This window comes from Nannospalax galili, unplaced genomic scaffold (assembly GCF_000622305.1).
Source record: "Nannospalax galili isolate Female #2095 unplaced genomic scaffold, S.galili_v1.0 scaffold1157, whole genome shotgun sequence".
Taxonomy (NCBI): Eukaryota; Metazoa; Chordata; class Mammalia; order Rodentia; family Spalacidae; genus Nannospalax; species Nannospalax galili.
In genome coordinates, this window is record NW_008340118.1 from 1531800 (window position 1) to 1547895 (window position 16096).

General features: G+C 45.8%; 1 protein-coding gene across 5 annotated transcripts in view; it reads left to right on the top strand.

The window, feature by feature from the left end:
• The window catches only part of Pde10a (phosphodiesterase 10A), a 517525-nt gene that overhangs the window by 492340 nt on the left and 9089 nt on the right, over positions 1 to 16096 (top strand). For all 5 annotated transcript variants that reach the window (XM_029564535.1, XM_008835118.3, XM_008835119.3 and 2 more), the window contains 4 exons: positions 1396 to 1551; positions 4435 to 4607; positions 11895 to 12006; positions 14352 to 14432. In XM_029564535.1, coding sequence (XP_029420395.1) covers positions 1396 to 1551; positions 4435 to 4607; positions 11895 to 12006; positions 14352 to 14432 — 522 coding nt within the window. The remainder of the gene's footprint in view (positions 1 to 1395; positions 1552 to 4434; positions 4608 to 11894; positions 12007 to 14351; positions 14433 to 16096) is intronic.

Consider the following 16096-nt stretch of genomic DNA (forward strand, 5'->3'; position numbering starts at 1 on the left):
GATCCCTCAGAACTGGAGTTACAGACACTTGTTAGCTGCCATGTGGGTTCTGGGATTCGAACCCAGATCGTCTGTAAGAGCAGCCAGTGCTCTTAACCGCTGAGCCATCTCTCCAGCCCCCCTCCCTATAAGTTTTTCTAAATAATTTTCTATTCTGTCAAAAAATTGAAGTTCCTCTGTATTCCATTGAGGGCACTTTCAACATTTTTTAACTTAATTCCTTTTGCAGTGTCACAGCTTTCTTGGGGCCACAGCGGCCGCTCTTGCCCCATGTGGACTTGGGGTTCTTTTTGTCGATTGTGTCTCTTTCCTCAGACTCCTTAGGAATGCTCAGATTTCCCCTCTTCTGTCCTCATACAGCTTTGGCAAGTACAGTTCATTTTTCCCTCGGAGGCCTGTTCCCAGAGCTTTAGACTCAAACAGCTTCCAACCCAGAATCTCCACTCATCCATCACTTAGAATCTCACCTCTCTAGGCCCGGACCCTGACCTCGCACTCACCTGCTCTAACCTGCAGGATTTCTCAGGGCGGTCGCTGACCTGAGTCCAAACCTGCTGCAGCCTCAAGATCCCTTCTGTCACCTTGCTTCTTACAGCCCGTGGGGAAAGCCTGTTGGGATGCCTGGACACGTGGTGCACACTTTTCACACTTTGCTGTCACCCTGCTCTGACCCTCTCTGGTCACTGCGGTTCCTGAGTTACTGCAAACTTTGCCTCTCAGTGGTGTCCCACACCATCCTGTGTTTGTCCCTCCCATGGCTGCCACAGCCATCTTCTAAAACTGCAAGTTCAATGTGGACGCTTCTGTCCTGGAATCCCTCTAATCTTTCCCACGTCACTCGGTGTGTGAGGTCTGCATGAGGACAGTGTGCCCTGTCTGCCAGCCCTCGGCTCCTGTACCCTTCTGCCCTTGCCCAGGTGTGCCCCTTTCCCCTGTGCTCTTACCTGTACCCTCTGCCCCCTCTTCCTCCCTCAGGCTCCTCTCTGGCTCTTCTGAGGCTGGCCCATCTGCTGTCCTTAATGGGGCCTGCCTCCCTTGAGCCCTGTAGACTTTTCTTACTTTCCGTGCAACATGCTGTCTTTACATGTTACACATAATATGTAAACATTATCCATAGTGTTGTTAGACCTAGAGAGGCAGAGCTGCCCACTGAGGCACAGCCGGAGTTGATCCCAGATACTTTTGTTCCTCCCGTCTCTTCTCCAGAGCTTAAGAGGAAAACTCAAGTGTCACTTGAATGTCAGGCTTGTGTGTAGAATCACAAAGAAAATGATTGAAGATTTAAAGAAGGGTCTGGATATTAAGGACAGAAAGCAATGTGGTGTGAATGTCAGCTGCGAGACTCCAGTAGCTTGCTTCTGTGTTTTGAACGTTGCTGCATTCTGTTGTTTTAAGCGCAAAGGCCTGCTCATCGCGTGTCTGTGCCATGACCTGGACCACAGAGGCTTCAGCAACACTTACCTGCAGAAGTTTGACCACCCACTGGCAGCGCTGTACTCCACCTCCACCATGGAGCAACACCACTTCTCACAGACCGTGTCCATCCTGCAGGTGAGCTGCCTGCTCGGCAAGCGTCCTGCTGCTGCCTGGCCAGGGTCCCTCCAAGGCAACAATGCTCCAGGGAAGAGAGAGGGAGGTGCCATGGCTTATTTTACTATGCTGCCTTGTGTTTATAGCTGTAATTGTGGGTTGTTTTTATGATGAACAATCCTTTCAAAAAATTTAATGAAGGGTCACAAATGAAACCAAAAGTCATGGATCTGGGACAGGGACTGGTAGGGATGGAGGGTGGCTTCACAGGTATGGGAGGGAGGTCAGACAGGACAGAGGGAGCAAGTAGTCAGAAAACATAATGTACGTGCATGAAATTGTCAAATCACACAATAAAACATTTCTAAAAGATATAATTAATAGGTGAATTTTGAAACTATATATTTTTCAAACACAGTTTTTTAGGTATTATATGAATATTACATGATCCCTAAAAAAGTTTATTTCACAAAGTTAATCTTGAGCAAGAATACACTGGACAGTAACCCTTAGAAGTTAGGCATTAACCCACAGGCAGGCACAAACCCCCAAAACAGCAGCGTATAATCCATGTGTTGAAGTGCTGGGATTATCAAGCTGTCTGTAGGCAGAATGAGAGGCAACCAGGGAAGATATCAGTGACACGGAGCAGGTGGCAGTGGAGAGGGTCCTGACCCACCTGCGCACCAGGCAGGGCTGCATCCCTCATCGCCACCACAGATGAAGGCTCTGGGTGGTTCAACCATTTAGGTGAATCCTTGGCATGTGGGGATTCTGGATCACACGTGAGGATTCCAGCACACCCAGGCAGAATCACGGTAGTGGTTAGGCATGCCACTGGCATCCAGAAACCTGAGAATGCTTTAGGTCTCAGATACCAGAGGTGAGAGTTCAGTCCTGATGACTATGGTGATGCATGGACAGGCTTGATCTCCTTTAGAGCTGTTGAGCTGCTGAATACTGGCCAGGTGGGGAGCTGGGCAACGTGCTCGACTTTGCTGTGTGTTCCAGTGAGAAGCCTGAGTTTAAGGTGAATTCAGATGCTGGATGCTGTTGATTGAATTTCCCAGGAAGCTGCTCAGAGGGAAGTACACTGAGGTGAATAGGCAGCCCCTGCAGGAGGCGGTGCTCTGGAAAGTTCCTTCTGTTTACCTGCAAAGGGCTTTCCTAGGCCGTCTTGCTGTCTGTGGGTTCTCTAGCCCACTGCTGCATGAGAGATGCGGGGGCTAGAAGTGCCCATCCCTGTGGCCTGGTGAAAGACTGTGAGGCGTGCTCATGACTATGTCTGTGTGGTTGTTTTGTATTTGTAACAACCTGAGCAACAGCTTTGAACATAGTTCCACTGTAACCTGCAGGAAAATCTGGGGAAGCTGAGGAACCCTGCTAATTCAGCAACAGCGATAAGCAGAGGGCCTGACTGTCTGTGTCGACACACAGACGCGTAGACACACAGACACACATGTGCAGTCAAAGAAGCGGGGAGTGTCTGGCTAGTCCCAGCTGACCTTGGAGGGTGGTAGTGGGAAAGATGGAGTGGCCAGACCCTCATTGAGTAGGTAGGAGAGGAGACTGAGGACATCCAAAAAGCACTCTTGAAATTTCTATTGCATTTTAGGGAGAGAGAGAGAAAGAGAGAGAGAGAGAGTTAGTTGAGAGTTAGTTGAGGTCAGAAGTCGGCTTTTGGAAATGGACTCTCTCCTTCCCCTCTGTGGGTCCCAGGGCTTGAACTCAGGTCATCGGGCTTAGGCAGGTGTCGTTTCCTGTTGGGCCATCTCCCACACCCTAAAAAGCACTCTGATTTCTGCTGAGCATCCTGCTGTCCTGGTCCTGGGCATTAGGAGGTTGACCACTATGGTCAGGCCATGGTGGGCACACAGGCAAGCGGCTCCTTGGGAGTTGGTCGTGAACACTATTCTGGCTCCTGACCACTCAGCCCTGAGTGTCTGTCACCTGCCCTCCCCACTCCTGTTCCCTCTTGCAGAGGACCTGGGTTCAGTTCCCAGCACCCACATGGCAGCTAATGACTGTCCATAACTCCAGTTCCAGGGGAATCCAGTGCCCTCTTCTGACCTCTGTGGGCACTGCACAGCACAGGTGCACTTACATACATGTAAACAATACACTCATACACATAAAATAAAAATAATAAATACATAAAAGATGGTCTCTCCCTGTTGCTGACCCTTGGTGTCCTCTCCCCACCTGCAAACCCAGACCATGCCTGTGGCTGTGTCCAGGTCCCTCATCTTGCAGGCCTGGTACAGGCATTCCTTCTCTGGTAAAAGTATTTCCCGAAACCCCCACATAGCGTGATGGGCACACGCATGTGCCCCTTTAGGTGTCCCCCGAGAGACTGGTGTTGGTGCCTCTCAGTTTTTCTTTCATATCCTTACTGTTCCTTTCAGTGGGTATCACTGCACCTTCAGTGTCCTAGGAGGTCTGCCAATGCGTGTAATGTGCCTGCTCCTTGTAAGCTTAGAAAAGGAGATTTTTATTTATGGTGCAGCCTGATGTGATTCAGGATATAGATGCTTTTTTAAGCACAAGTTCCGGCACAACATAAAAATACTGTTTTTAATTGACCTAAGAATAAAAGGTGTTAATAGAAATGATTTCCACTTTCTAGCCCTGTAACTCTAAGAAATACACAAAAAATAAGGTGTGGTAAAGTCACTAGGGTTTTGTGACAGCAAGTGATATTCCTGTGGGTAAAACAGCTCATGTGAGTGACAGTTTGTAGTTGTTACAGCCTTAAAAATATCTAAACTGCTACAGCCTGCAGCTGTCCTTTTACACACCCAAACTTGTCACTCTGTAGCCTGACCTACCCTAGCACGTGGAGTAGCCGGACATGCCGTGTGTAGAGCGTGGCTGCTATCGGCTTCCTTCTACGTCTTTCCACAGCTGGAGGGGCACAACATCTTCTCCACCCTGAGCTCCAGCGAGTATGAGCAGGTGCTGGAGATCATCCGGAAAGCCATCATCGCTACTGACCTTGCTCTGTACTTTGGGAACAGGAAGCAGTTGGAGGAGATGTACCAGACTGGGTCACTGAATCTGCACAACCAATCACACAGGTAAAAATAACTTCAGGACATTTAAAGGCCCAGGAACTAGTGCCTGCAATAAACTGACTCATTAGTTAGGAACCATATCGTGTCGTCAGTATATATTTAATAGAAGAAATGTAAAAAACAATTAGTTTGTCTGCTTTATGTGCATTTTGTGTTCCGCCTTTTCCTTCTGTGCATGGCTCATGCATGGGATTCAGAACCACATCAGGTGTGTTTGTTTGAACCTTCCTCACCTGTGTGTGGGATCTGAGCATGCTGCTTGCCTACCTGCCTCTCCCTGGATGGCTCACAGGCGAACACACCAGCTTCACTTCTGCCCACATCTGATCAGCCCCTCTGCAGAGGCACCATCTTTCTCTTTAGGTCGGAGGACAGTCACCGGTTCGATGCCCTTCTTTTCTGGGCTCTCTTAAGACCCCATCGTAACATCTCTTTCTAGAGGATGGTCTGGGTTTTCAGGTCTTAGGAGAAGTCTGCTTGGGTGCCCAACTGCAAAACCAATGGACGTGTGGTAATGACGGCTATGTCCTCAAGAGTGAATGCCATGTGTACGAGACATTGGTGCCTTTGGCTCAGCACCAGCTGCTTATGAGTCAGTTTACCTCCAAACAAGGACATGTCTACATTCTGTAAGGCTGGAAACTCATACAGCTCTTGGAACCTTTTTTACCAGAGGGAGGATGACGTTGTACTTTCCCACACATTTACTCTTTAACAGATCATTTGCTGTTCTATATTTTTGCAAAGGATATTAAAGTTTTGTGTCCTTACGTTACAAATATTTTCTTTAGGTGATTGAACATTTTTATTTGTATTTTCGATTCATGCGTGTGTGTATGTGTGTCTATCTGTCTGGTGCTAGGGACTGAACCCAGTCCTCACACAAGCTAGGAGAGTGCTTTACCAGGAAGTGACATTCCTGCTACAGGTTCTCTGTTGAGTGTAAAGAAATTTAGCTTCATAAAGCCAAATCTTTTACTTGTTTTTAATCAAATCTCACAGTAGCGTAAACAGATTGTAAAGTTTTCTGTATATATTTTTGTAGTTTAATTTTTATATTTAGCTCTTAATTTTTGTATTAATAAAATTGTATTTCTTCTCAATGGATCGAGTCACTATCACTTAATGAATAATTCATTTTCCACTGAGTTGAATGTATTGAGGTTTTTGTAAATTGGGAGGTTACCTTCAGAAGGCATTATTGCTAGTCTAATCTTCCACTGAAGACATTCTGTGTTGGTCATTGTAATTATGCTGATAAGGGCCTTACATGCTTGGCAATGTAGTCTTTCTTTTATTGAACTTCTGGGTATTTCATATGGAACATCTAAATCATCTTTATACCCCTCCCCTTTGGCACCTGCCCATAGCACCTCCCCCGCCCTCCGCTCCACTGGAGTTCATGCATTCTGTCATTTGTGTTAAGGCCTATCATGTCAAGTTAGTGTCTTGAGATGTCCCTCAGTGGAAGTTCATCCACTGGGATCTAGTCAGCCTATCTGGAGTCCATCCCCTTAAGAAGATCAGCTCTTCCTCACCCAGCAGTAATCAGCTGTCAGTAATTCTTTGACTAAGATTGGGGCCTGATGCCCATTTCCACAGATCTGTGCTGGGTTTTGTCTGTTGAGTTAGCATGGGTCTTGTGCATGCTGACACCATTGCTGTAGGTTCATGTGAGAAGGGTCCCAGGAGCCTGTGGGACTGTTTCATATGGCCATGCACCTCCTCCCTGGCTCTTAAATCCTTCCACCCCCTCTTCTACGATGATCCCTGAGCCCTGGGTGGGTGAAGTTTAATACAGGAGTCCTGCCCGAGGACCCACACTCTGCAGACTCTTATTTTCTACGCTTTGGCCATTTGTGACCTTTTGTGTTCCTGGTCCTCTGTTGCAGAGGGAGCTTCGTGGATGAGAACTGAGAGATGCATTAGTGATCTCTTCCTCCCTTGTTCTCTGTTCCGTGAGCCTTAGTGTAGAGGTTGCATCGTAAATGTGCCACTTAGGCTCGAGCTATTCACAGAAAACCTCTGTGTATAACCAGTTGTGGAACTCTGTAATAATCTCTGTATGTCAAAAAAGAAGCTTCTTTGATGGGTGGTGACTGGGATACTTGTCTGTAAATATAAGGATCCATATTTTGCACATAGTAAGAAATTACATTTGTCTAGGGACGTGACAGCCTTGGATTTTTCTCTAAGATCTGTGAGCTCTCCAGCTGTGTGTATTTGACTAGGTTTATAGTACCATGCATGCGTTTCCTCCCATTGAGTGGGCTTTAAGTCCATTTAGGTAGCTGTTGATTACCCCCAAAAGTGCCACTACTGCACCAGTGTTCTTTGCTGTGCCAGCAACTCAAAGGAAGTCTCTCCTGTCTGGCACTGCTTCTTTTTATTTAGTCTTCAGCTGTACACATGCATTCATGGAAAGAGATCGTATGCGTAGGTTTTGGAACTAATGATTCCCTGTGGCTTTCTTCTACTCGCTAGGCATTATTTATCTCTCCTCTCTTTCTCCCTGTCTAGTGCTTCCTCCACACCCTCCTCATTTAAATTATCCCCATTTTTCTCATTTCTCCCTTGATAATTCATATCTCCTATGGTCCCAGCTCTCCTGGGCTCCTTCTTCCCCTTTATCCCCATAGTTCCTTGTGTAACCCTTCCTCTCCCATTCAAACATCCCCATTTTACCCATTTCCCCCTTAATAACACCTGTCTCCCACTGTTCTCTCTCAGGTGCCTTCTTTCCCTTTCCCTCCCTGGTTACTTTCCATTTTCCTGGTTCCTGCAATTTGTACCATGGTATATTCTGATATATAAATATTTGGTTCTAGGATCCACAAAGGAGGGAGAACAGACATCGTTTGTTTTTCTGAGTCTGTGTTACTTCACTTAGTATAACAGTTCCATCCATTTACCTGCAGATTTCATGATTTTGTCTTTCTTTACTGCTGAGTAGAACTCCATTGTGTAAATACACCACATTTTCATTCCCCACAGTTGAGGGACACTTAGGTTGCTTCCATCTCTTAGCTATTGTGAAAAGAGCAGCAATAAACATGGTTGTACAAGTGTCTCTACAATAGGATGAGTCCTTTGGGTACATGCCAAGGAGTGGTATAACCGGGTCATGTGGTAGGTCCATTTTTCATGTTTTGAGTTCTCTACATTGTTTTCCATAGGAGTTGTACAAGTTTGCAATCCAGCCAGCACTGAATAAGCATTCCCTTCTCCACATTCTCTCCGGCACTTTATCTGACATTTACATTCTTTAAAAATTTTCGTGGACATTGCCACTTAGTAAGTCTATATTCTGAATGTTTCATATGAAATTTTTTTTTTTTTCGAGACGGTCTCCCTGTAGCCCCAGCTGGCCTGGAACTTGCTACGTAGACCACGGTGGCCCTGAATGCACAGAGATCCACCCGCCTCTGCCTCTGGAGTGCTGTGATCAAAGGCATGTGCCATTATGCCCAACTCATGAAAATCTTAAAGCTGACGGAAAAATGATGTGATTAAATGTTCACTCCTAAGCACTTGATTCACAGCTGTTACTGCTTCCTGTCCTTCTGCCCCGCCCCCAATCCCTGCCATTTCAGAGTGAGGGTGGGTAGTATGTCCCTCACGTGACTGGTTACAAACCAAGGGGGCTCTGCTGCAGACTTTTCCTGCCATGAGTACCCAGGCTGACATTTTAGTTGAATTGTTACATTTCCTTATTTACTGGGGGGGGGGGGAGTTTTTTTTCTAAAATCATTATGTGATTTTCTAGTCAAGAATTGCGTTTTTTAGTTTATGTCCACAGTAGCTTTTTAAAATAAGATTGCATGGGTTATTTTATAGATTTTTCTCATTTCCAGGTCCCTAGCTGATATTTGAGTTGAATTGTTACATTGCCTTATTTACGGGGGGGGGGGTAGTTTTTTTTCTAAAATCATTATGTGATTTTCTAGTCAAGAATTGCGTTTTTTAGTTTATGTCCACAGTAGCTTTTTAAAATAAGATTGCATGGGTTATTTTATAGATTTTTCTCATTTCCAGACGTATGTTTTTGATTCTCACATGTTGGATTTGTATTTATTCTCCATCTATCTCTCTCATCAGTGGGAGACGTGACACCCCCCCGCCCCCCGCCGACCAAGTTCCTCTTCGTGCTGTTGGCGTACAGTGCTTCTTCCCAGCTGCTCGCTCTCATATCTGCATCTTTGTCTTTTAAAACATATTTTTATTACTTTTATGTATTGCCTGCCTGTATGTGAGTGCACCCCTGTCATGCAGTGCCCATGGAGGTCAGAAGAGGGCATCTGATCCCCTGGAACTGGAGTTACAGACGGTTGTAAACTGCCATGTAGGTGCTGGGAATCGAACCTGGGTCCTCTGCAAGAGCAGCCAGTGCTCTTAACTGCTGAGCCATCTCTCCAGCCCTTTGTCTGTCTTTTAAGCAGTAATAGCTGAGACTTTTGATGGGGTTGATGCGGCATCTCTGGGTCAGTTTGGGAATTATCGGCATCTTGACAGTTCAGGGTCACAGAGAGCTTTGCGTGCAGTGTCCTCGATACTGTTCACATTGTTTTCTGGTTTGCAAGGCCAAGCTTCGATCTTCTGTTAATTTCACCTCCTCAGAGCTGGCTTTGTGCTCTCCTTAAGCTCTCGGGTGACATCTTCATGGCAAACACGAAGCTGTCTGGAGCAAGACAAGTAGGCTCAGCACCCTAATAAAGTTCCCTGGGCTTTGTGCCCTCCTTAAGCTCTCGGGTGACATCTTCATGGCAAACACGCTGTCTGGAGCAAGACAAGTAGGCTCAGCACCCTAATAAAGTTCCCTGGGCTCCACCATCACGTGCCATCAAATCCATCCCAGTATATCCTGTCATGTGGCATCTAAGCCACTTCAGTTGTCCCCTCCCTCTTGGAAAAGCCTCTGTGACCTTCCTTCACCCGGGATGAACATTCGGCTGCTGGCTTGGCCCAGGCTTCATGTCTGTCCTCTGTGGCCTCACTCAGCTTGTTCCTGGGTGTGTATGCTTCCTCTGCCTACATGCACACGCCTAGCTGCTGTGGGCTCCTCTCTCCTGAGATTTCCAGGCAGCCCTGGATGCTGCATAAAGCTTTCTAACTTCTGTGAGCCGTCTGCTGTTCCCTACTGGAATGTTCTCTGAGAGCAGAGGCTCGCACTCTAGAACTGCCTGGAATACACAGGCCTTTACCATGTGCTGGATCAAATAAATGTAGCCAAACCATCTGAAGTTTCCTGAGGGACTAGGGATGTTTGGATCCCTTGTTGGTTTGCTCTCATGGTGTGGTTTACAGGGACTGGGCTGCAGCAGGTTATACTGAGTGCTTTCAGCATGCGCTCCATTCCTAATACTGGTGCTGCTCCCAATGTACTACTCCCAATTCAGATCCGAGGTAGGCGGGTCTGCATCCATTCATGAACAGAATGAAACATTGGCTCTAACATTTCTGAACAGCCATGACCATCTAACTGATTTATAAGTGAGAGTAAAACCAAGTAATTATAGTTAATAAAGGATTTCATGCCAAATTTCCAGTCTGTTTACTTTGTTCAGTCAGCAGTAAAATGACTGTTACATTGTTTTGTCTAAGTAATTTCGACAATGAGATCTAAGCAGTAACAATGTCACATTTTTAATCCACATATTAACATGTTACATATAAATGTTTCTAGTGAAAAATGCTTCCATATTTTACAATACCCAGAGCCACTAACATTTCTTTTGTTTTACAGATTTCTGAAATGAGAAATAGCCTTTCAGATTAAAGTTTATTATATTATTTAGCATATAAATGTTTTGGTGAATATAGATGGAATGAGATTGCATTTCAATTTTATGAAGTAATTATTTGTAAACATTTTGTTTTTTAACATTCTACATCTATTTAAATGAGTTTACCAACTGAGGGAAGAAATAATATACTTATTTCTTTAGAAGCTCAAACTCAAAAACATTTGACCTTTCAAGTCACAAATCATTTCACTGAGGAATCCCACATTCCCCTGGTCACTGTAAGCTGCCCGAGTCTTCCTGTATGGCCTGCTTGGGGCTACAGAGGCCATGCATTGCTTTAGCCAGCATTTTTCCATTCTCTAGTCTCACCTGTGGGAGATGCGCTAGGCCCTTGGAATGTACCCTTTTGGAAAGCCAAATTGGAAGGCTTAGTTGAGTGGACTTATGGAGAACAGCATTTGTAATTGGTTGGTATCAAGGATTGGTTCACAGAAAGCACGGTCTCCCAGGTGGTCAGGAACCTTTGGAGAGCACGAGGTTAGAGCCCCCTGCCACCTTGACAGACAGATGCTCCTGATAGACTGTCTCCTGTGGTCAGGGGTGAGTGAGCCCTCCCAACCCCCATGGAAGGATCTATAGATCAGAAGTGAGGCTGTGTCCCTCAGACTCATTAACTACATGAGTCGGAAATTATGTCATCTCACTTTCTACATAATTTTGTATCTCTGATGCTAATTTATCCATATAAATGATACAATTTGCTTTAGTAAAGTTAAGGCCAGGATATTAAAATTCCTTTCTTCATTTTACTGGATCAAATATCACTAACCAAACCCAGCAACATTACTGTGGCTCTGTCTCTTTGAGTTTTTAAGCAATTATTATTTTTTATGAGAAATGATTTAGTTATGCTTAGAAAAATAGCGAGGCAGACGCAGAGTGCATAATTTTGAATGCCAAGCAGCTGAAGGGAGAATTCCGAGGATGAGTTTGAACAGGACTTCTTGCCAAGTGGCAGAGCCTTAGGGAAGAATGTCCCATCATGCTGTGCATGGCATGCAAGCCCACCGCACACCCAGGTCTTTCTCAGACCTGGTCATGCTGCCTTCCCCTTGAGAAGCCAATCATTTTTGCCCACCTCAGACTTCAGAGTGAAAGTGTTGGACAGATGTTCTCTCCAGGTGTCCTCCCACTCCAACTTCCAGGGCTGTGTGAAAATGAGCGCCTGGCCCATAGCTCTGAGGTGTGCCAGGGAATTTGGAAGGTAGCAGAGCATGGTCCTGTTGTATTGGCTTTCAGTGGTGACGCTGCCCAGGGGGGTAGAGTACCAGGAGGACTCAGGGTAGACGAGCCTGCTGTGTTTGCAGTCAAAGCCACACTGTCTTTTAGTTCCATTTTGCTGTTCTACCTGTGACCGGGCTCTGTGTCAATGCTCTCTCCCATCAGGAAAGGACACACAGGCAAATGTCACTCCTGGAGACTCAGTCCCTGCAGACCCATTGGAAATACTCAAATGCTCCGCTCACCAGTTCTCTTTGTCTTCTAGAGACCGCGTGATTGGGTTGATGATGACTGCTTGTGATCTTTGTTCTGTGACAAAACTATGGCCAGTTACACAGCTGACGGCAAATGATATCTATGCAGAATTCTGGGCTGAGGTATGTCCTCTTACATTTTTAGATATTGTCAAGGAATGGGAAAGTATTCAGCAGGAATAAAATATGCGGGTAATTTACCTAGCATCTTATTTGGTCATGTTGGGAGTTACTTTGGTAAACTGTGGTCCATCACACAGGATGATGAATTCAACAGTTATGTTGACATAAAGTGAGAACTTCTGTGTTACATTTCACTTGTCTATCTGTGCAAATTCTCTGATCTCGGCCGAAGGAGTTACGGGTCCTGTTCACTGAGTATTGGTGTGCCAACTTTCCTTACCTGATAGCCAACCTTATCCATTTGGTAGGCATTACTGGGTTTTGCTTTAGATGTGCTCTGGACACAGTGGGCCCTGAAGCCCTGGGCTATATATGTCAGCAGTGGGCAGTGAGGAGCTGGGGAGAGTTACCCCTCTGCACCTCAGTCCTGAGAGTTTGTCAGTGTCTCCTCTGGCCAGCTCGCCTCCAGTTTCCTATGCTGCAGACCGTGTGTAGCATTCTAATCCTCTACTCCTGAGCAGGGTGTAGACACTTCTGCTAACGTCCTCCTGGAAAGTGTCTAAGCATTAGTAACGTGTGTTTGGTCAAGACCTGTAAGCCCTTTGGGTTCTCTGCATCCAACTGAAAAGATAATTGAAAATGTGGTGGGCAGAGAGTTCTGTGGCTGATGATTGAGCACATGTCAGAGCACACTGTGGGGGTGCTCTGGGGCACTGCCTACATGGCACACATGCACTTTGGCACCTTGGTGGGACTGTCTTGTCATTGCGTATCAGAACTCAGCAGGCTCAGTTAATGAAAGCGACTGAGATACACTGGTTTCAGCTGCATAATAACCTCATTTCCACAGTCAGCTTGGTGCAGCCTACAGGGCATCTCATAAGTTCTCCCTGAGAAGACTGCACCTTTGTTTCACAGTTTTACAGGCAGTGCGTTTCATACTTTACCAGCTACATTTAAATTCTAAACATTACGGAGATGTGACAGAAATGTGCAGATCCCCTTGGTATTACTTCTCATTCATTATTGAGTCCACGAGCACACGTGTCAGCAGTCTGCAGGACTCATGCTCCACGTTCTGCCAGTTAATCTGAACCCCTGAAGTCCAGTGTCTCCTCCCCTCCCCATACACCCCTGCTTCATGCCGGGTCACCGCAGCTCCCCCAGCACCCCCGGTCTGAGCCTCTCAAAAGTGAACGGCAAGAGGCCTGTGGTCTTTGGTCCTGTGGCCTCAGAGCATTCCAGCACGCGGCTCTGGCACCACCAACTTCAGATCCTCTGCCACTGTTGTGACAGAATCCAAAATCACAAGCTCAGGGTTCAGATCCCCACACCTCCTGCTCTGCCAGCAACCCAGTCTCTGAAAGCCACTGGAAGTGTCTGTCTGTGTCATTGGGCGGGTTTCTTTTTCACCGTTAACCCTCGCTCTAAGTACACACTGACATCATTTATCTAAAAGTCTGTTTCCTCTTTGGATGCGTAAAGTCTTTATGAACAAGGGGGTTCATGGCCGTCACTCATTTGGATAGAGAAGGGAACTTCCGATAAGCTCCAATTTTTATCCTAAGTGATGGGGTGAAGGAGAGGCCACCCTCAGCTACCTGGTGCTATAGGATGAGGATTAGGGTGTGGAAGTTGAGGGGTATAGAAATTTATCTCTGACTCTAACAAACCCTGGAAGACTTCCGTCGAGAGTTGTGATTTCGGGAAGGGACATCATCGAAATTCCTAAAGGACTGAAGACATGAGGAAAGCTGGGGTTTGTAAAAACTGTGAAGCAGAAAGAACACTTGACTAAAGCTTTAACAGATAAAAAGCAAGATCCTTTGTGAGAGCTGCAAGTGGGGATGTTTCCATCCTGCACCATTTCTAGATGATTAACTGAAATCCTATTTCCAAGCTGCTTGTCCTGAGCCTCACATTCAGGAAGTCTGCTAACGGTATTATCACCCACAGCACAGATGTGGTGCTGCGGTATGGGTTGTCATGGACCCTCACTGATGGTTCAGGAACAGTGCCCCTCCATCTTCCGTCCGAAACCCTAAGGCCAAGTTTCACCCATTTCTACACAAAGGAAAGAAAGGAAAGGAAGTGAGGGTGGGCTGGGGACCTCTGTATATTTGTCTTGCCCCCCACCACCATGCCTCACAGTACCAGAGGGACAGCTGGGTGTTTACAACCCCAGTGCACTACTACACAGTGACAGAAGAGCGCCACCACTGTAAATGCCTCTTGGGACGTGAAGCATTTGTTTTAAAGAAAATGAATGTGTAAAGGGGAAAACTCACTAATACCCTGTATAATTATCTGGAAACTAAGAGAATAATTCCTTTCATCTACTTTAGGGTGATGAAATGAAGAAACTGGGGATACAGCCCATCCCCATGATGGACAGAGACAAGAGGGATGAAGTCCCACAAGGGCAGGTATGAACTAGCCTGATCGCTGCCGAACGTGGTTCTGAAATCTCACATGAGTGGCAGCACGCGCCGTCCCGCGATGTGTTTGGGCACAGGGCGTCATGAGTTCGGGGTGGCTGTCGGATGAAGAGCTTTAGCAGTTTATGTGCAGGAGCTGAGAACTGGGAAGGCATAGCCCTTAGCCTTGAATCATCCGTGGCTCACTCATGAGCCTGCACACTTTGAGACACAGGAATCTTGCCTGCACTAGTGGAAAAGCAGCCTCAGGAGGCTTGTGTTTTCACCAAGCTTTAAGGGCCAGAACACCAAGCCTCAGGCTGTCTGATGGAAGGATTAGTGTTCCTGATGGGACCCAGAAGTCCTTGCTGGATCTCATGCCCAAGACCCACAACCTCTGTCACCTGGGTCCTTTGTAGATGGCATTGCTCTAAACAGGCGTCCTTCATGGACCTAAGTTCCAGGCAAGAGATGAATTTGAATCAATGACATTTTAACAAGCAGAAAATACTTTGTCAATGGTTGTACAACCATCTGTTTCTGGAGAACAGCATTACCGATTCTGATTTAGGGCTACTTTCTGGCAAGTCATTTTCAGTATTCTAGGATGTTTTCAGTTTTGTCTCCACATAAATGGACACTGTGTTTCCAGGACCTCCTACAACATTTGTGCTCATTTCTGATGTGCCTTGTGCGTGCACGTCTGTGTGGGAAGCTTTCCTCAGCTGGTGTCCTGTAACTACGGTTCTTCCCAGGACATAAGAAGGAAGGTAGCTGTGGACAGACTCATACAGAATCAGCTTAGCAAACTCCAGAAACCCAGGGTAGTGGTCCTGGAAAGGCTTTCAAAAGTTCCTACTTCATTCAAAGTTAATTTATACAAAAGCCTCGACCGTCCTACAGTACACAGGGCGTCGGCAGACCGTCCAGGCTCAGTGCTTGTCTGGCATCACCTCTGGCAAAAGGTCCAGTCTGGACGCCGGCTCATTTCGTGACACATTCACTTTCCATGACACACTGCACATGCCATTTACATGCCTTGTCTGTCTGTGTTCTATCTGTGTAAACTTGGTGGTTTTAACACTGTTTACACGACTTTCTAAACAGCAGGCTCACAGCTCACTCTTGGTTTTTCCTCTCTGCGTCTGCATTTGTGTGAAATTCTAAAAGTCCTTTCCCACTGAAATAACATACGCTGCCTCACCCCTTTCATGTGCTCTTCTGTTTCCGTTTTACATTTCTTTGTCAGTTGATTTGGAATTTACCTTGTCATATTGTTTAAGAAAGAGATCTAATGGTTTCTTTCCAAAATAGTTTAAACAGTCACCCCAGCAGAGTGTTGAGGGCAGTGATTCTCATACAGGTTCTATTTGTAGTTCCATTTTAGTGTTGTTAGAAATTTCTGCCTTAGGGTTCTGTTTTAGGGTTTTTAATCAGAAGAATATTTCATTTTAAAACAGATTTAGTTTTACCAAAAAAAAATTAACTCCTTTTGGCATGGAAGAGTTTTAAATATCTCTGTGATCAGCAAATATTTTATTTTTACCAACTATTCTAAATTCTAAATTGATTACTATGACATTATCCGTGTCATAGTAATGAAGCACCCTGTTTTCAAATAAGTAATCTTTTTCTTAGGATAGTCTAGCCCTGTGACATGTGCTGAAATTTAA